This window comes from Bos grunniens, chromosome 10 (assembly GCF_055505025.1).
Source record: "Bos grunniens cultivar Pamir isolate PY7600 chromosome 10, Bosgru_T2T1.0, whole genome shotgun sequence".
Classification (NCBI taxonomy): domain Eukaryota; kingdom Metazoa; phylum Chordata; class Mammalia; order Artiodactyla; family Bovidae; genus Bos; species Bos grunniens.
This window is the reverse complement of record NC_141174.1, coordinates 52,504,225-52,526,182: the sequence shown is the minus strand read 5'-3', so window position 1 is coordinate 52,526,182 and position 21,958 is coordinate 52,504,225. Positions and strand designations below refer to the sequence as shown.

Genomic DNA, 21,958 nt, shown 5'->3' with positions numbered 1-21,958 from the left:
AGGCAATTTACAGAATAAATTAAGAATCTACAGACAAAAAATACACCTTTCATATCATTTAAATACAATTTGAGTATCTTCACATCTCTTTGCTTTAAATGTGCATATCACCTATTCATAGCATCCATCCTTCCAATTTTATGTTGCTTATAAATAAAGACTTACTTTTAGTACTTTAAAAATTCTAATCTACACTATGATTTCATTTTAACAGAGTTTGGCTACAATGTGGCAATTCTGATGTCTCATTAAGCATCTTAATTTTAGTTATGTTTGGGTAAACATGCTTAGGCTCACAATATATAAAAAACTATGTAATTACTGTTTCATATAAAAGTCTATTAAATTTCCAAACTATCTTCTGTTACTTCATAATGATATACAGTTATTACTAGTTATAAAAAATGCGTGCTCATATATGCAAAGTAAAATTTTTTTCCAGAAATAGATTTTCTTCAGACTTCCCTCTCTAAAATGGAAATCATCTATTCATTTGCAAACTACACACTCCAAAAATATATGTAAATGGAAGAGTGCTGTCTGGTTAAGGAAAGAATAATCATTACTCAAAATGTGTTTCAGATGGAAAAAACAGAAGAACTGAAATTACTATAAACCCCCATTGTAAATTATTTTTAAAAAATCATCTTAAATACACTTTAAAGAAAAATCATGTTAAAAACATATCTTAAAGAAAAATAATTAGCAAAAGCCTAAATGATTGATGATTTTGGATTTCTAGGTATGCTTGCTATTAACTCAAATTATCTAAGCAGCTCAATGAACTCACACCAAAGGAAAGAGAGGGTAGGGTATAACTCAGTGTGAACTTCATCTGTAATTACCTAGTTCTATGAAGAAATTCTTCCCGGGGGTGGGAGGGGGAGCCAAGGGTAGAAATACTCAGAAAGCAAAGAATGACGAATAGCACTGCCTGTCACATTTGAGAGTTAGTTACCTAAGATCAGAGTTTAGAGGAGCTTTCAAGAGGCAAAGTAGAAAAGTGAAAGGAGCTCATCTTTAGAGTTTAACAGTCTGGGTTTAGATCCTGAGAGCTAAGAGAAAGAAAGGCAGAGGAACCAGAGACCAAACTGCCAACATCTGCTGGATCACAGAGAAAGCAAAGGAATTCCAGAAAAACATTTACCTCTGTTTCATTGACTACACTAAGGCCTTTGACAGTGTGGATCATAACAAAATGTGGAAAACCCTTGGAGAGATGAGAATACCAGACCATCTTACCTGTCTTCTGAGAAATCTGTATGTGGGTCAAGAAGCATCACAGAACCTCATATGGGAAAGTGACTGGCTCAGATTGAGAAAGTGGTACAACAACAGGTTGTTCATTGTCACCCTGTTTACTTAACTTATACACAGAGCACATCATGAGAAATGTTGGGCTGGATGACTTACAAGCTGGAATCAAGATTTCCAGGAAAAATACCAACAACCTCAGATATGCAGATGACACCACTTAAATAGCAAAAAGCAAAGAGGAACTAAAGAACCTCTTGATGAGGGTGAAAGAGGAGAATGAGAAAGCTGGCTTAATTTATTAAAAAATTAAAAAATAAAATATTAAAAATAAATAAAAATTTAATTTATTTTAATAATTTTAATAAATTTAATAATTTTAATAAATTAAAAAAATAAAAAATTAATTTATTTTTAAAAATAAAAATAAAAAATAAAATAATTAAATAATTAAAAAAATTAAGATCATGGCATCCGGCCCCATCAGTTCAGCTCAGTTAAGTCACTCAGTCGTGTCCGACTCTTTGTGACACCGTGAACCGCAGCACACCAGGCTTCCCTGTCCATCACCAACTGCCGGAGTCCACCCAAACCCATGTCCATTGAGTCGGTGATGCCATCCAAACATCTCATCTTCTGTTGTCCCCTTCTCCTCCTGCCCTCAATCTTTCCCAGCATTAGGGTCTTCTCAAATAAGCCATCTCTTCTAGTCAGGTTGCCAAAGTATTGCAGTTTCAGCTTCAACATCCGGTCCCATCACTTCATGGCAAATAGAAGGGGAAAAGGTGGAAGCAGTGACAGATTTCCTCTTCCTGGGCTCTTAAATCATGGTGGATTGTGATTGCAGTCATGAAATTAGAAGATGATTGCTTCTTGGCAGGAAAGCTATGACAAACCTAAATAGTGTATTAAAAAGTAAAGACATCATTTTGCCAACCAAGGTCCATATAGTAAAGGCTGTGGTCTTTCCAGTAGTCATGTACGGATATGACAGCTGGATCATAAAGAAAGCAGAGTGCTAAAGAACTGATGCTTTCAAACTCTTGAGAATCCCTTGGACAACAGGGAGATCAAACCAGTCAGTCTTAAAGGAAATCAACCCTGAACACTTAATGGAAGGACTGATGCTGAAGCTCCAATACTTTGGCCGACTGATTGGAAAAGACCCTGATGCTGGGAAAGATTGAGGGCAGGAGGAGAAGGAGGCGACAGAGAATGTGATGGTTGGATGGCATCACTGATTCAATGGACATGAACTTGGGCAAACTCTGAGAGATGGTGAGGGACAGGGAGGCCTGGCGTGCTGCAGTCCATGGGGTCACAAGAGTCAGATCCGACTTGGCAACTGAACAACAACAGAGATCTCAGAGAAGTCTCTTCACTTCCCAGGGCCTTGGATGCATCATTTGAAAAGGACAGAGTTTGCACAAAGGACCTCAGGGTCTCTTCCAGTTCTTTTTGCTACCAGAAGATCTGCAACGGGCTTCCATCTGAACAGGGCATTTATTCACTTAAAAAGCATTCATGGCATTTTGTTCCAAACATTGTGCTGGACAATGGAAAGATGAGAAAGACAAAGTTCCTTTCTTTTTGAAGGGCTTCCACTCTATCAAGGGATACAGACATGCAAAGAAACAATGCCAGACTTATTCAGTAAATGCTGTGGTAACAGTGCCAAGTGCTGGGTGCCCAGGATAAATTAAGGGAAAAAGAAGTGAGGCCAGGGAGGGAACTGGTGGTGAAGGCTTCCTAGAATGAAGGAGCTATTAAACAGCACTGGGGGCTCAGCCGAAGTTGGAAATTACATATTTGAAATGGTTCTGATTGTTGGATTAGTACACAGCAGCTACCAAAGGGGAAGTTATCCCCCAGATACCCCACAGCTGCAGCTTAAGTACTATCACCTCTTTTGCAGACAGAAAAAATTCTAATGGTAGAATTACACTCTCTGCTTTTACCTGAGGATAGTACTGCAGAATGGATGGTTTCCAGTCTCTAGTCTGTCCACCACCCACATAAGCAAAGAGAACCAAGCAGAGTACCCACAGTGAAATGCTGGGTGTGGGAAGAATGGGGAGGTCACACCATTTTCTAACATGAAACAGGAGGGTTTGCAATTTTTTGCAACACATTTCTCACCGCTGGTAGAAGGATCAGGGATCTGAGCGTCATTGTTTCTCCCCAATCACTTTGATTTTATCCATCACCCTTTATAGAATGGAGTACAGCAGGGCTATCAGCCTCCTAATATATCTCTCTCTTCAAAATGGAAATGTTTAAGTTGGGGTTCTTCAATCTTGAGAAGGTGCCAACTTGGGGCTGCCAAATTATTCAGTCTCTGGGATAAAACTGCTTTAGCACTCAAATATAATACTGAAAAGATCATTCTAAATATAGACACCACTTTCCGAAAACAAGTAAATTATCTGCAGCAGTCTCTTACATGTTCTATGCCTCTTGGATACCATTAGAGTTCTTTGGCTGCCAGAAACTGAACCTGATTCTGGCTTAGTGAAAAATCTGGAATTTACTGGAAGGCTATAGGGGAGAAGTGCGTACAATCAACAGGACAGCTGGGGATCCAGACTGAGAAAAAGACACAAAAGGCAATTCCTAGGGTCAAGGCAGTAGGACCACTACCTAACATCCTACAGGTACAGCTGCTGGAAAGATACTCATGTCCTTGGAACACTCTGCTCAGGTTTCGGACTCCAGGAAGTGAGAGTCTCAATGCTCTGGTCTGTGTTATGGACTCCAATCCACATTATCAAAAAATGTGATAAGGCACTCTGATTAATAGCCATCTTAGCCTGTATCCAATGGAATAAAGGTAAACTCCAAAGGGAAAATAAAATGCTATGATCCAAAGAAACTGAAATGGATGCCATCAGTCACCAAAGCAACAAAGATCAACTCCATCCCCTTATTAAAAAAAGACAAATGTACTCCAATAGGATACAACTCTGAGTAAATCTCTGACTTAGTAAAGGTGTGCTGTAATCTCCAAAGACAGTGAAAATGGTTAATCATGTGGTATTCTAGGTTCTCCCTTGGGTATAAGCTGAGTGAGACTTCTCAAAAAAGGAAATCAACTATGTACACAATAGTCATAAAGAGCTGCTGCTGCTGCTGCTGCTGCTGCTGCTGCTGCTAAGTCGCGTCAGTCGTGTCTGACTCTGTGGGACCCCACAGATGGCAGCCCACCAGGCTCCACCATCCCTGGGATTCTCCAGGCAAGAACACTGGAGTGGGTTGCCATTTCCTTCTCCAATGCATGAAAGTGAAAAGTGAAAGTGAAGTCGCTCAGTTGTGTCCGACTCTTTGCGACCCCATGGACTGCAGCCCACCAGGCTTCTCCATCCATGGGATTTTCCAGGCAAGAGAACTGGAGTGGGGTGCCATTGCCTTCTCCACATAAAGAGCTGGAATAGCTATATTAATATCAGACAAAAGAGACTTGAAAACAAGAAATGTTACTAGAGATAAAGAGAGACATCTTATAATGACAGGAGAATCACTGTATCAGGAAAATATACACATTATAAATGTGTACACATGTAACAACAAAGCCCTGAATACATGAAGCAAAACTGACAGAACTGAGAGGAGCAATGGGCAATTCAACAATAAAAATCGGACATTCAATAACTGAAAAAAAAGTCTCAGGACTTCCCTGGTGGGCCAGTGGTTAAGACTTCACCTTTCAATGCGGGGGGTGCAGGTTTAATCCCTAGGCAGGGAGCTAAGATCTCACATGCCTTGCACCCAAAAAACCCAAAACATAAAACAAAAGCAATATTGTAACAAATTCAACAAAGACTTAAAAAAAAAGATGCACATCAAAAAAATCTCTAAAAACAAGTCTAAATAAATTTAAAGAGATTAAAGATATACAAAGTCGTTCTCTGCCCACATTAAATTAGAAATCCACAAAATATCCACTAAATATAGGGAAACTCCAAACATTCAGAAATTAAATAACATACTTCTAAGTAACACATATACCAAAAAGAAGAAATTACAAGGTAAATTTTACGATACTTTAAACCGAATGAAAACAAAATCACAACGTACCAAAACTCATGGAAGCAGCCAAAGCAGTGCTCAGAGGCCACATTATGGCTTTAAACACCATTATCAGAAAAGAAGAAAGATCTCAAACCAATTCCCTAAGCTTCTACCTGAAGAAACTAGAAAAGCAAACTAACCTAAAATAAGCAGAGAAAAATGAAACAACCTAGAGTTGAAAGCAATGAGATAGAAAACAAAAAAGCAAATGTGAAAAAAATAAAACCAAGAGCTGATGCTTTGCAACACTGAAGGCTCAATATTAAGACAGCAATTCTCCACAAACTGATCTATACATTCAAAGTGATCTCTGTCAAAATCTTGGCAGAGTTTTTAATAGAGCTAATCCTAAAATTTATAAGGAAATACAAAGGACCTAGAATAGCTGAGAGAGACAATTTTGACAAGAGCAAAGTTGGAGGGCTTACACTGTGTGATTTCAAAATGTACTCTTAAGCTAAAAATTAAGGCAATGTGGTATTGGCATAGGAAAGCCATACAAATCAATGGCATTCAGAAATTAACCCTTAAATTTTATGATCCATTCATTTTTGACAAAGGGGCAAACGGGAAAATGATCGATTTTCCTTGGATATCCATTTGAAAAAAAAATTAACTTAGATCTTTAACCTCACTTCATACATGAAAATTAACTCAAAGTAACTCACAGACCTGAAGGTAAAAACTAAAATCAACTTTTGAAGAAAACAGAGCACAAAAGCCTTATGACCTTGGGTTAAGCAAACAGTTCTCAAGACATACCACCAAAAATATAAACCATTTTTTTTAAAAACTTGTAAGTTGGACCTCATTAAAATTTGTGCTTCAAAAGACACCACTGGGAGAAGAATGAAAACAGAAGCCACAGAATGGGAGAAAATATTTTGCAAATCTCCTATCTGATATGGGACCTGTATCTGTAATATACAAAGAAATCTTACAATTCAATAATAAAATAACCTAATTTAAAAATGGGTTCTGACACATGTTACAACATGGATAAAAAATCTGGAAATCATTATAAGTGAAATGACCGAGACACAAAAGGGCAAGTACTGTATGACTGCACTTCTGTGATATACCTGGAATAGGGACAGAAAGCAGAAGAGAAGTTGCCCAGGGCTGAGGGGAAAGTGCAATGGAGAGTTATTGTTTACTGGGAATAGAGTTTCTGTTTGGGATAATCAAAAAGTTTTGAAAATCAACAGAGGTGAACATTGTGAATGTAATTAATGTCAATGAACTGCACACTTTAAAATGGTTAAAACGTAAGTATCTTAATTAATTAATAAAAAATAATTTTAAAAAATGGGCAACAGACTTGGGTAGACACTTCACCAAAGAAGACGCACAAATGACTAACAAGGACATGAAAACATCATTAGTTATTAGGGAAATGCAAATTAATAGCACAATGAAATACCACTACACGGCCACTATAATGACTATAATCAAAAAGAGAGATGATAGCAAGTGCTGGGGATGAAGTAGGGAAACTGGACTCCTCACACATTCCTGGTGGGATTGTAAAACGGCATAGCCACTTCGGAAAATTGTTTGGCTACATTTTAAAAAGTTAAACATAAGCTTACTACAAGACCCAGCAATTCCACACCTAGTCATCTACCCAAGAAAAATTAAAATATATCTCCATACAAAGACATGTTCACATATTCACAATACCTTTAGTCACAACAGCTAAAAACTGGAAACAATCCAAATGTTGATTAGCTGATAAGTGGAAAAACAGAAAGCTGTATATCCATATAATAGGATACTATTAAGTAGGTTTAGTCGCTAAGTCATTTCTGACTCTTGCAACCCCACAGACTGTAGCCTTCCAGGCTCCTCTGTCCATGGGATTTCCCAGGCAAGAATACTGGAGTGGGTTGCCATTTCCTTCTCCAGGGGATCTTCCTGACCCAGGGATTGAACCCAGAGATCGAACCCAGGTCTCCAGCATTGCAGGCAGACTCTTTACCATTGAGCCACCAGGAAAGTCCAATATGATACCACTCAGACATAAAGAGAAACGAAATACTGATACATGCTAGAACATGGTTGCACCTCAAAAAGATTATGCTAAGTGAAAGAAGCTGGATGCAAAAGACTTCATATTGTAAGATTCCATTCATATGAAATGTCCAGAAAAGACAAATTATCTATAGAGACAGAAAGCACACTGGTGGCTGCCTGGGTCTGGGGTAGAAGGAAGGATTACTCGCAAACAGGCTGATAGAAATTTGGGGAGTGATTGAAATGTTCTATAACTGAACTGTGTTGATGGTTGCACAACATTAATTCTATTAATTTACTACAAATCATTGAATTGTACACTTAAAATGGGTAGACTTCTGTGGCTTTTCAATTGTACTTCAGTAAAGCTTTTAAAATAAATAAATACAAATCTGAAACTGAAAAAGAGTCTTGATTTCAGGAAGCATAATTAAAATACAATCTCCATGACATAAGACAAAGGTTTTCCTTAATCTAGCCATATACCTTTTATTCATATATTTTCAAACTACATGTGTAAGGAAGTGAAGTCTCTCAGTCATGTCCGACTCTTTGCGACCCCATGGGCTATAGCCTACCATGCTCCTCTGTCCATGGGATTTTCCAGGCAAGAGTACTGGAGTGGGTTGCCATTTCCTTCTCCAGAGGATCTTCCCAACCCAGGGATTGAACCTGGGTCTCCCACATTGTAAGCAGACACTTTACCATCTGAGCCACCAGGGAAGTACTGACATTGTTCAGTGATGTTAGCCCGGGCTCTAAATGATCTTAAGCTTTCTGAATTAAATTCTGTGGTCCCTGTGATTGCCCAATAAACAGCAGTAAATTTACAAACTCTAAAAATAGACAATATTGGCCTTTTCTTGGGCTCATTTTAGAGAAAAATAGAGCAATAAAAGCAAGCCTGAGAAGCAATTCAAATCCCCAGATTGTCTGAGTAATCAACTGTATTATATATAATCATTATGACCTAGAAACATTTCATCTGAAGCAGCAAAGGCTGACCTAGTAATTGATTTAATAGCTGTCTTCAACGACAGGAAGGGTTTTACAGGGAAACTATCTGATGAGTTCTCCTCTCTTTCCATTGAGAGCCAAACAAAACAAAGTGATTTAGTAATCAGCAAGGTACACAGAGATTAAACACAAATAACACTAACAGTAACTGCTACCAGATACTGGAATATACTTAATGTATTTGTTCAAGCTGTTTCCTTGGCAATCATTAAGATTGGACAAGACAGACGGCTGTGGTCTGATGGCAGAAATGCCTGTGAGGGGTCATCAGGTGTGGGGCAGATCTGTCTGTGGGAACGCACCACACTTCCACATGCCATACCTCGATATCCCGATTCAGTTGCTTCACTATGGCAGTGATGTTTCTGATGTGCTCCTCCAAGAACAGCCTGGCCAAGCGGTCGCCTCCCCCTTTGTTCTGCATTTTCTGCAAGCTGCTGACGATGTCGTCTTTGATCCGGAATGCGTGCTCCACAAGGGCGGCTGTGGTTTTTTCGTGGCAGAGGATCCTGTCTTCGAGTTGCTCCACTAGGCTTACGGATGAGTAGGGTGCCATGGTCAGGGACTGGCTGTGTCGGGGCATCGTTCGAACTCGCCTACAGAAGGGAGCCCCACATTACTAGGGTTGTCAGTTAGGAAAAAAAATCATTTTTAAAGCCAGATTCAAGACTTCCCAGGAAAGGCAAAGTATCTATCCTTACAAGCTAAATGAAGATTTGAAGCAGAATTTCTGCCCCAAAGAGTTTTCTTTGTGAGACAGGCAGCATCTTTAATCAATGGTCCACAGAGAGTCAAGTGTGCTGGTAGCAGGCTCCATGCCCTCCCAACGCAAGAGGCTGCAGGCTCAAAGCTTATTAACAGAATCACTGGACCTGCTTTCCTTTCCCCTTCTCCTAAAGTGGCTATAAACTCAAATGCCTACAAGGGTCAGGCTATGGATATAAAGGAGTGAAGCATACCACACAGGATACACTAGGGCATGTTAGGGACTTTGAGAAACTGAAAGGGGCATTCTTCACCTAAGGGAGCCACAATTCTGTTCCACCCATGAGTAACCATTTGGGAACGCAGATTCTTTTTTCCAGGTCATCTGATAGTTCAAGAAGAACCAAGAAATTTAGGCTTGTATGTGAAGTCACCTGATTTTTATTTATGTATTTTTGGCCATGCCACAAGGCATGTGGGATCTTAGTTCCCCGACCAGGGATCAAACCCATGCCCCTTGCATCAGAAGCACCGAGTCTTAACCACTGGACCACCAGGGAAGTCCCCACCTGATTTTTAAAATGTTAACAACTCATTTAAAAAGTATTTAAGATGATCCAGGCCAAACAATGTATTACTTCTATGAGCCAGTTTTGGCCTATGGACGCTCAATTTGCAACTTCTCATTTAAAAGTTTTAGTGGGGATATCCGCCCATAAGCCTCCAGAGGTACATTTTATTGTTAATCAGAAGTACAACTGTAATGCAGGGCTACCGTGAAATCTCCACCGGTCACAATCACTGAATGGTCCACAGTGTCCTACAAGTCAGAAGCTGGAGAGGGGACACAACAGTACTACTCTTGCCCTTAAGAAAAGTCATTCTTGGATATAAAAGAAGCTGCAAGGCTTCTTTTATAATGACCATCATGCCCACTAGCAGCCCTCATGGAATTGGTGGAAAGAAAAAGTATACCTTAGATGCATATTTTCCATATATTATACCTTTCCTCGGTGACAAGAGAAGGAAATACAGTGCTCCGTTGGGCCATTTTCTTTTTAATAATTCACATCTGTTGAAAAAATAAGCATTAAATTATTTAACAGTTTATGTCTAGAACATAAATGACCTTGGGGATTTCCCTGGTGGCTCAGACAATAAAGAATCTGCCTGCAATGCTGGAGACCCAGGTTCAATTCTTGGGTGGGGAAGATTCCCTGGAGAAGGGAATGGCAACCCACTTGCCTGGAGGTATTCTTGCCTGGAGAATTCCATGGACAGAGGAGCCTGGTGGGCTATAGTCCATGGGGTCGCAAAGCGTCAGACATGACTAAGTGACTAACACATACATACACACAAATCTTATTATTAAGTTACCAAAGGGATCAAAAATTATGCTGACATGCTGATTAATTATATTATTAAATATCCTACATATGATAGAAACAGAAGATGTCTCAAAATAAGGAGAAAAGAATCAAGAATCAAAATGCTTTTGAACCTAATACCATAAGCCCTGCTGGGTAGGTCAACATGTATGCGTACATGCTAAGTCAAGTTTCCTGAAGTTTTCTCACCCCGTATCTGCATCTCAAGTTTGAAAAACCACTTTTATAGAAATAAGATAGTTCCTTAAACAGACTTAAGTCACTCTTGTACTTCTCCCTAGAACTGTACAGAAAACTATCCTAGGAAATTTATCTCAGCAAATTTAGTAAATTCCATAGCAAATTAAGAGCATTATTTTAAAAATAATCTTAATAGACTAATGCATGATCGATGGGATCTGATTTGGGTGAATTTATCTATCTACTAAGAGAATGAAATCATACTTTTCATTAAAACTTTAAAGCTGTATTATAAGATATGATCGTTCACATTACATCAGGCTTATATAAGGAACATTTGATCATCACAAAGCATTAGACATCTGAAAAAATTAGAGGTTTTAAAAATATTTCATTACTTAGGTTTCTCAATACTGCTGTTAATTGCCTTAAAACAGTGAAAGCCTAGTAACTATGATAAGATTCCGGTAGTTAGTTCTCATTTAGATGCTGGATTGAGAAATGGTTTTCTGACTGAAACCATTGTTTTGGCATCATCCATCCAGTATGTTATTTTTAGAGTTTCAAAATGTGAACTTTTCCCTTTCTTAGACAAATAACTTTGAATTTAAACAAATTACATTTAAGAAAAAAAAGTGTTCCATGCCAAACAAGCTATGATGCCAAAAGAGCTCTTCAGTATTAAAGAAAATAATTTCTGTCATTTAAACCACAAAAATTAGGCCAGTGTGGAATATTCAGAATCACAGAATCTGTACAACTTTAAAGTTGTAAAATAGCTTAGTTGAGATACTAATCTTTAGAATAACCCAACCTAGGAGACATTCTTTGGAAGGACTGATGCTGAAGCTCCAATACTTTGGCCACCTGATGAGAAGAGTCAACTCACTGGAAAAGACCTTGATGCTGGGAAAGACTGAAGGCAGGAGGAGAAGTGGATGACAGAGAATGAGACAGTTAGATGGCATCACTGACTCAATGGACACAAGTTTGAGCAAGCTCCAGGAAATGGTGAAGGACAGGGAAGCCTGGTGCGCTGCAGTCCATGCGGTCTCAAAGAGTCAGACAAGATCGAGCCACTGAACAACAAAAACAGCAAAAAGACATTTGGCATCTACTATATAGCCACCAACAAAGGTTCGTCTAGTAAAGGATATGGTTTTTCCTGTGGTCATGTATGGATGTGAGAGTTGGACTGTGAAGAAGGCTGAGCGCCGAAGAATTGATGCTTTTGAAGTGTGGTGTTGGAGAAGACTCTTGAGAGTCCCTTGGACTGCAAGGAGATCCAACCAGTCCATTCTGAAGGAGATCAGCCCTGGGATTTCTTTGGAAGGAATGATGCTAAAGCTGAAACTCCAGTACTTTGGCCACCTCATGCGAAGAGTTGACTCATTGGAAAAGACTCTGATGCTGGGAGGGATTGGGGGCAGGAGGAAAAGGGGACCACAGAGGATGAGATGGCTGGACGGCATCACTGACTTGATGGACATGAGTCTGAGTGAACTCCGGGAGTTGGTGATGGACAGGGAGGCCTGGCGTGCTGCAATTCATGGGGTCGTAAAGAGTCGGACACGACTGAGCGACTGATCTGATCTGATATAGCCACCAGCAGCAGCATATAGCCACCTAACCTAGAATAGATACAACAAAACTCCCCTCCCTGAAGGGCTTTCTAGCCTACAGAAACAGTAGACATCTAAAGCAACTTTGAAACAATGCACTAAGTGGCCAACTAACCATATGAACAAAAAAGCATGGGTAGAAAACACTAACTCATAAAGTTATATTTAGACTGCCCAGGTGGTTCAGTGGTTAAGAATCCGCCTGCCAATGCAGGGGACATGGGTCGATCCCTGGTCTGGGAAGATCCCACATGCCTTGGGGCAACTAAGTCCATGCGCCGTAACAACGGAAGCCCATGCGCTCTAGGGCCCACAGGCTGCAACTACGAAGCCTGTGCACCCTAGAGCCTATGCTCTGCAACGAGAGAAACCACGGCAATGAGAAGCCCACACACTAGGGAGTAGCCCCCGCTCAATACAACTAGAGGAAACCCACACAATGAAGACTCAGCACAACTATAAATAAATACATAAACAAATATTTTTAAGTTATATTCACTCTCATGCTCAGTTCAGCTGCTCAGTCATGTCTGACTCTGCGACCACATGAACTGCAGTACGCCAGGCCTCCCTGTCCATCACCAACTCCCAGAGTTTACCCAAATTCATGTCCATTGACTCGGTGATGCCATCCCACCATCTCATCCTGTGTTGTCCCCTTCTCCTGTCCTCAATCTTTCCCAGCATCAGGGCCCTTTCAAATGAGTCAGCTCTTTGCATTGGGTGGCCAAAGAACTGGAGTTTCAGCTTCAGCATCAGTCCTTCCAATGAACACCCAGGACTGATCTCCTTTAGGATGGACTGGTTGGATCTCCTTGCAGTCCAAGGGACTCTCAAGAGTCTTCGCCAACACCACAGTTCAAAAGCATCAATTCTGCACTCAGGTTTCTTTATAGTCCAACTCTCACATCCATACATGACCACTGGAAAAACCATAGCCTTGACTAGACGGACCTTTGTTGGCAAAGGAATGTCTCTGCTTTTCAATATGCTGTCTAGATTGGTCATAACTTTCCTTCCAAGGAGTAAGCGTCTCTTAATTTCATGGCTGCAGTCACCATCTGCAGTGATTTTGGAGCCCCAAAAAATAAAAGTCTGACACTGTTTCCACTGTTTCCCCTTCTATTTCCCATGAAGTGATGGGACCAGATGCCATGATCTTCGTTTTCTGAATGGTGAGCTTGAAGCCAACTTTTTCACTCTCCCCTTTCACTTTCATCAAGAGGCTCTTTAGATCTTCTTCACTTTCTGCCATAAGGGTGGTGTCATCTGCATATCTGAGGTTATTGATATTTCTCCCAGCAATCTTGATTCCAGCTTGTGCTTCTTCCAGCCCAGCGTTTCTCATGATGTACTCTGCATATAAGTTAAATAAACAGGGTGACAATATACAGCCTTGACATACTCCTTTTCCTATTTGAAACCAGTCTGTTGTTCCATGTCCAGTTCTAACTGTTGCTTCCTGACCTGAATATAGGTTTCTCAAGAGGCAGGTCAGGTGGTCTGGTATTCCCATCTCTTTCAGAATTTTCCACAGTTTATTGTGATCCACACAGTCAAAGGCTTTGGCATAGTCAATAAAGCAGAAATAGACGTTTCTGGAATTCCGCTTTTTCGATGATCCAGCAGATGTTGGCAATTTGATCTCTGGTTCCTCTGACTTTTCTAAAACCAGCTTGAACATCTGGAAGTTCATGGTTCACGTATTGCTTAAGCCTGGCTTGGAGAATTTTGAGCATTACTTTCCTAGCATGTGAGATGAGTGCAATTGTGTGGTAGTTTGAGCATTTTTTGGTATTGCCTTTCTTTGGGATTGGAATGAATAATGACCTTTTCCAGTGCTGTGGCCACTGCTGAGTTTTCCAAATTTGCTGGCATATTGAGTGCAGCACTTTCACAGCATCATCTTTCAGGATTTGAAATAGCTCAACTGGAATTCCATCACCTCCACTAGCTTTGTTCGTACTGATGCTTCCTAAGGCCCAACTGACCTCACATTCCAGGATGTCCAGCTCTAGGTGAGTGTGAGTGATCACACCTTCGTGATTATCTGGGTCGTGAAGAATTTTTTTGTACAGTTCTTCTGTGTATTCTTGCCATCTCTTTTTAATATCTTCTGCTTCTGTTAGGTCTCATCCCATACATACAAAACTTTGTAACTATGTGTGTTGATACATAAGACTTATTATGGTGATCATTTTGCAATATATACAAATACTAAATCATTTTATTATGTACCTGAAGTTAATATAATGTTCTATGTCAATAAAACCGCAATTTACAAGTTTTTAACATTAAAAAAAAAAAATGGGGAGGAAAAAAGGGAGAGCGCTTTGTTTTCTTCCTGGTTAGCAGCCAGGTCAGGAAAGAACTGATGAAAATGGATAGGATTTCCCAAAGTAGAGAATGGAGAGATTGTGCCATACTTTCTCTCCTCCACATTCCAGCATTACCTCTATGTCCTTTACTCTCAACATACTTTGGCCTAACTCCTTCTTCCGCCTCATCCTAGGCCACTTCATACCATAGTCATCTCCTCCAGTCAACTCTAACCTTCTGCATGGCCATGCTCCCCACCACTGTCCTTTAGCATGTAATGCACTTCACTACCATCATAACTTTGCCTGTGTGCTCTATCAGAAATGCCTTTCCCATCCCTGCCCGCCTAGAAAACTCACCCTGATTCTGAAAGAGCCCACCTGCCCTTCAAGTCAATAAAATGGCTTGTCTCTACTCTTCAGCTCTTTATCCTATGAGTTTTATATTTTATATTTATATATCAGCTGTTTAGCAGTCTGTCTCCCCCTACTTATATGCCACTTAAGGGCGTGTATCAAATCTTTTTTTCTTTTTTAAAGATCTTTTGAATGTGGACCATTTTTAAAGTCTTTATTGAATTTTTTGCAATATTGTTGCTGTTTTATGTTTTGGTTTTCTGGCCATAACGCATGTGAGACCTTAGCTCTCCAACCAGAGATCAAACCTGAATCCCCTGCATCAGAAGGTAAAGTCTTAACCACTGGACCACCAGGGAAGTCCCTCAAATTTTAATGGACACAGAGCTGACCTACAAGAAGCTACACAAAGAGAGCATGACTAGCACTCCAGTATCAGAAACTGCAGCAAGAAAGGCATTAGAGTGGAGAAGGTCATGGCAACCCACTCTAGTATTCCTGCGTGGAGAATCCCATGGACAAAATAAGCCTGGCAGGCTACAGTCCATAAGGTCGCACAGAGTGAGACAGGACTAAAGCACCTTAGCACACATGCACGCACACAAGGCATTAAAGATAATGGTTTAGTTAAACGTACAGTTGGCTTCTCTGGTGGCTCAGTGGTACAGAATCTGCCTGCAATGCAGGAGACCTGGGTTCAAACCCTGGGTCGGGGAGATCCCCTGGAGAAAGAAATGGCAACCTACTCCAATATTCTTGCCTGGAGAATTCCAAGGACAGAGGAGCCTGGCAGGCCTCAGTCCATGGGGTCGAAAAGAGACGGACACAACTGAGCAACTAGAACACAACACATGGTCCTCAGGACTCCCCTACTGGCCCACTGGAAGTCCCCTTCCAACGCAGTGGGCTCGGGTTTGTTCCCTGGTTGGGGAACTAAGACCCCACATGCCATGGAGCCTGCTCACCACAACTACTAAGCCCACGCACCACAACTAGAGAAGCCTATGCACCACAACGGAAGACCCCAAATGCCTCAATGAAGATCCCATGTGCCGCAGCCAAATAAATAAATATTTTTTTAAAAAAAGAATCACTCTCTACTGAGACTCCATCCCCAACATTAGCCACTCAGTATAATACCTGTGAATGAATGGAGACCTTTGCAATACCCTTTTCCAAAGGTCATTTCATCCACCTGGAATTATCCTGCCTGAGCTATAGAAACCCAGTCATACCCTCTTTCTGAAAAACAAGTCTATCCACCACTCATTGCCTGAGATTGCTTTTCAATAACACACCTCCCTGTAACAAACCAAGCACTGTGCACTCTCCATGACAGAAAATGTCACGAAGCATGAGTCCACAACACATACTGAGGTCTGTTCCAAATTGGCGCCCCTTTCATGAGTGTGGCAGATGTGTTTATCTGTCAGGTCTCTTAGTTGGTTAGTGTTATTTTTGGAACAATCTTTGGCGACCTGTATTGCCAACCATATTCAAAAGCAGAGACATTACTTTGCCAACAAAGGTTTGTCTAGTCAAGGCTATGGTTTTTCCTGTGGTCATGGAATCACATCCATGTGGTATGGATGTGAAAGTTGGACTGTGAAGAAGGCTGAGTGCCGAAGAATTGATGCTTTTGAACTGTGGTGTTGGAGAAGACTCTTGAGAGTCCCTTGGACTGCAAGGAGATCCAACCAGTCCATTCTGAAGGAGATCAGCCCTGGGATTTCTTTGGAAGGAATGATGCTAAAGCTGAAACTCCAGTACTCTGGCCACCTCATGCGAAGAGTTGACTCATTGGAAAAGACTCTGATGCTGGGAGGGATTGGGGGCCAGAGGAGAAGGGGATGACGGAGGATGAGATGGCTGGATGGCATCACTGAGTCGATGGACGTGAGTCTGGGTGAACTCTGGGAGTTGGTGATGGACAGGGAGGCCTGGCGTGCTGCGATTCATGGGGTTGCAAAGAGTCGGACCCGACTGAGCAACTGAACTGAACTGAACTGAAGGATTCAAAATAAACAATGGATTTTTAATTGGATTCAAAGTCATTGGATTAAGTGACATCTCAAATATTCTTTCCAGATCTTCCCACTGTCAGTTCTGCCCACTGCCTTAAGTTTCCAGCTCCTGCGAATTTTATAAATCTGCCCTGCAGCACTACGAGTGGGTCTGTAATATGAACAGGGACGTCTAGGGGCTACACTGTTTTGATTGTGCCATGTTTCCCTGTTACAGTATCAAACTCCAGTTTATGAGGTTAGAAACTTGGGAAAATTTAGGGAAGGGAAGGTTGGTGAAGCAAGGACAGGAGAAGTAAAAGAAATAAGAAAAAACAAAATCTCAATGCCTAAAATATGCAATGTATCAATAGAATTTGGAGGTTCACATAAGAGTAAAGGAAAATGCTCTTATCTAAACCAAAACAGTTATTTGTGGTTAGGAAGACCCTGGGTATATACATATGTATATATATTCTCAGATACATATATATGATATTTTAATGACAAAAGGAGATATTAATGCCAAGCAATAGTTCTATTTTTCTAAACAAGATGACACTACAGTATTATTATACTTTAATATTATTATTATACTTTATTATTATATGTTAATGTAAAATGATACATGAACAAACTAAAATGACAATTTTTACAGAAAAATTAAAATGTAGTTTTTCAGTTTACTATTAAAATACAGCACTGATATGTTCTACCAAGTGTCAGAATTAAAAAAAAAAAAAGGGCAAAGCATTTATGAATAAAGTGGTTGTAACGCGGTGGTGGGAAAAAAAAAAAAAAAACTGATTTTCTTATAGTTAAAAATAGTGAAAAGATAGAGGGCGGAGAACAGTGGAAGGCATGTCTAGGAAGAAGGTGGGAGTGTTCCCTAACTGATCTCAGAGGCCAGGCTCAAGCATGGACTCTGTCCTGGTGCAGCGAGGAGTGACCAGAGATGGAAGACTCAAGGGTGGTGAATGGCCAGCTGCGAGAGCAGCTCAGAATAGGGGAGAGGTCACAGTGGTAGATGCTGCACCAGAATCCAGACTAGGAGGCATGGGATGGGGACAGGGAGGGAGGAGGACAGAGGGTTCCCCCAGGGCCCCTTTCCGCCTTTCTCCCCATGGCTCTTCAGCTCTTCTTCCTCCCCTCACTGCCTCCTGTCATTTGATTTTCTTTCTCTTTTTTCCCACCCACCCCTCTCCATCCATCTTCCTTTTTTCTCTTTCCCTCTTCTTCACTTCCCCTTTCCACGGGCCATGTTCCTTCCCTGCACTGTCTCTCCTTTCCCCTCTCCCTTTCTATGGCTACAGTCTGACATACCTTTCCATCATGGAAGACAAGGGTGATGGGATCAGCATGGTCCTTACTTGGAGCCTGGCTCCCCCAGTAACTGTATGATCCTAGCAGACTGGCCTCAACTTACCGGGTTGGGGACACAGAACTAACAGCTGCTCCCTTTTTGGGGTGTTGACCCCTAGTCAGGCACTCAAGCAGCGTGTTTATGGACATTAATGAAATTCATCCTCACAATCATTCGTGAAGGGACTGATCTTATCACCTCCATTTAACGAGAGGAAACTGAGATTTACAAATGTTCAGCAACTGGTTTGACATCACAGGAAGGAAGACAGCAGGGATCTGGGCCTAAGGGCCCTGCCTCTTCATCAGCAGGCATCATCCACAAGGAGGTGGCAGGGTGTCCGGAACAGTCTGGCCTCAGGGCACTTGATATGCTTCCAGAAAAGGCACTTCCTTTCTCTCCCATAGTTAATATCCCTTCATCACATCTGATAGAAAATATATCTACCTTTAAAACTAAAACATATAAAAAGTTCAGCAAATAGTATTCATTTGCTTAAAGTGACGCTGTTCATTGTGGGGAGCTAGTGGGGGAAATCATTAGGTACTTGCTATCACTCTTTCATTTGGCCAAAGCTGTTTCTCCTGGCACAAATATACACTGAGGTTACTGCTGGACTGACACCACACTATCACTTGTACTTTCAAAACCAGAGCAACACACACACACACACAAAATGCCTTGCAACACACGTACTTTGTATGAAGAAATTTGGAACATTTTAAAGAACACCTTTTCTTAACGTGAAAAAATGCTTTTCATGGTTAATAAAGTAATTTTTAAATTTAGGCTCTACATAAATGCATGAAGAACAAATTGAAAATCACCACTCAGTAAGTGTTGATGTTTATATCAGTTTACCTTTTTTTGAGATCTCTTTTCAGGATATATATAATTTTTCCTTTTTGAAAAAAACAACATCCTACTCTATACTTACTATAAGTACCCTGCATTTCCTAAATGATGTTATATCCTGAACATTTTTCTATCAATATATGAAGATACATATCACAATTTCTAATGCCTGTATAATATTCCATTAAATGGACATACTGTCACTGTTAGGCAGCTCCTGGCTGATGGTATTTACACTGAAATACTATTTATAATTAGGGTTTGGTTCAACTTTTTGGTCTCTTATTTTCCCTTTGTTCTATGAAATAACACAGGTAGTATTAAAAAGTCAGTGGGGCAAATTGCAAGCTATTTCCAAAACTGAAGTTTGGATGAGACTGACCATGAAACCTAAAGAATCAAGAAGGGATGAAGTCAGCAGACCTGTCAGAACAACCCAAGATCCTGCCAATGCTTACAAGTGAAACATGGCAGTCACCACACCTGTGATCACTGGCTCACTGTCAGTCTTCGGCTCTATGCTGTGAGCTCCATGGGAAGCTGTACTGTCCACAGCTCAATTCCCAGCACCTGGCGTCTAGCTGATCAATAAGTGTTTGCTGGATGAATCAATCTCAAGGATAGAGGACTAAAACAAAGTCATTTCAAAATGCTGAATTTAATCAATTAAATTATATTCTGACAAAAGAAGGAATGTGCAACCAGAAAGGGAGATGGGACATACAGCGTGTTTAGGAAAAGCAGAGTACGGAGAGGCAAAACTGATCAGTGTTTCCAAGAACCTGGGGCAGCAGGAAGAACCCTATTATGGACAGGGATGCATTAAGCTCTCAGGGCTCAGTGACACGGACCACTAAGAAGATCCTGCTCACTCCTCCTGCCCTGAGCCCACACTCCTCAAGCACATCATCTAGTTTCCAGTGCGGATGTGCATAAAAGGAGAAGACACAGGAATCAGCAAACTCGAGGCCCAGGCTAACAGCCAGCTACTCTTATGAATTACTACTCTGAAATGACACCCTTGATGAGACTTGGACTTGGGTAAGTCAGTCTTCTGAAATCTGAACGTCTCTGACTGTCCTAACAGGGATGACTATTTAAACCACGATGCTGAAACATGGTGATCACAACGTACTACCTATTGTGAAAGCCAGGCTTCTATGTAGGTGGCCCCCACGCTCCTCACTCTCAGGAATTCATACCAGTGTAAACCCTTCCCTGAGTGTGGAGGAACCTGGGACTTGCTCTTAACCAACAGACTACAGCAGAGACCAGCTGAGTGGCAATTACCTGGTCTCCGCCAGCAGGTGTAGTCACCTGGGATTATGACACCAAATTATACAGGGTGTGGTTCTGCTTACTGGGAAGAGAATAACTATGTCATAATCTAACATTTAAGTCTCTTTATAGATTTCTAAATGGCTTCCTTGCTTAGAAAAATCTCAAACGGATACTGTAGAAAGAATAAGAATTTTAACAGGTTTTTTTTCCCTAACATTGGCTCTGCTGTGGCCAGTAAAAGCAAATTATGAAATAAATCTAGCTTGCTGCAAAAGATAAAAACACAAGAAATACCAATTTATCCCATCAGATTGGCAGGTGAGTGTGAACAGGAACACAGGGGACCCTAGGGACAATGGGAACACCAGCTGGGAATGAGAGTCAGTACCATGACTTTGGAAAGCAACCTTCAAGATCTAGGAAAGCTGAAGATACACAAGCCTCATGGCCCAACAATTCCACTGCCAAGAACTGCCCCAAAAGCTTCTCACACACGTCCACAGGAGACCTTTAGAAGAATACTTAAGGCAGCACTGTCTTCTAAGAGCAAAAAAGTGGGCAGAGAGGGGAACTGAACACCCATCATTAGGCAAATGGATGGATAAACTGTGACAGTCATGAAATGAAAGAACTAGTAGCTGTGGAAAAATTGGATCAAAATGTCAAGTCCAAAATGAATGAATCTCACATACTAAGTAAAAAAGCAAGCTGAAGAAGGATATGGACACGATGATGACATTTTAAAGGCTGACATTTATGACATCATAAAGGTTTAAAATGTGCTTATTAACCTGCCAAATCTATAATATCTAAAGATGAACAAGGAAATGACCAACACCAAATCAGGGTCATATTCATCTCTCAGTGGGAGACAGAGGACTACAGGAGGCTTCAACTCAACGTATAACACTTTACTTTTTCAATTTATTTGTCATTATATCACTGAAAAAGAAAGTAGTTCCTCCTGTCCCCACCTTAAAAAAAAACACAAATCTGTGAAGATCATGAGCTTGAAGGGAGTCAAACTGTTAGTCCTTCAAGGACATGCACAGAACTCAAACTTGCCCTGTACATTCTGGGGAGCACCAGATTAGAATTACAAGGCAATAGTAACTAATCTCCATCAAATCTCTACCCTTCATGCCTGTTTCCATACTTAATATGTGATCTCATCTAGACGTTAACATCTCTATAAACACCTATTGGTTAAATGTCCACCAATAAAAGAGTAGTAAATTAAAATGAACTGTGGTGTTGGAGAAGACTCTTGAAAGTCCCTTGAACTGCAAGGAGATCCAACCAGTCAATCCTAAAGGAACTCAGTCCTGAATATTCATTGGAAGGACTGATGCTGAAGCTTAAGCTCCAATACTTTGGCCACCTGATGTGAAGGACTAACTCACTGGAAAAGACTGATGCTGGAAAAGATTGAAGGCAGGAGGAGAAGGGGATGACAGAGGATAAGATGGTTGGATGGCATCACTGACTCGATGGACATGAGGTTGAGCAAGCTCTGGGAGTTGGTGATGGA

At 40.8% G+C, this 21,958-nt stretch overlaps 1 protein-coding gene across 7 annotated transcripts in view; it reads right to left on the bottom strand.

Moving 5' to 3' along the window:
• FAM81A (family with sequence similarity 81 member A) overlaps positions 1-21,958 on the bottom strand; it is a 151,959-nt gene that overhangs the window by 52,415 nt on the left and 77,586 nt on the right. For 5 of the 7 annotated variants that reach the window (XM_086321263.1, XM_086321260.1, XM_086321266.1 and 2 more), the window contains exons 2-3: positions 10,065-10,132; positions 8,678-8,951 (exon numbers count right to left, since the gene is read on the bottom strand). In XM_086321263.1, the coding sequence (XP_086177389.1) occupies positions 8,678-8,951; positions 10,065-10,111 (321 nt within the window). In that variant the 5' untranslated portion in view covers positions 10,112-10,132. Of the gene's footprint in view, positions 1-8,677; positions 8,952-10,035; positions 10,133-21,958 lie in introns of all 7 variants that reach the window. The other 2 variants (XM_086321264.1, XM_086321265.1) reach the window with 1 other exon arrangement.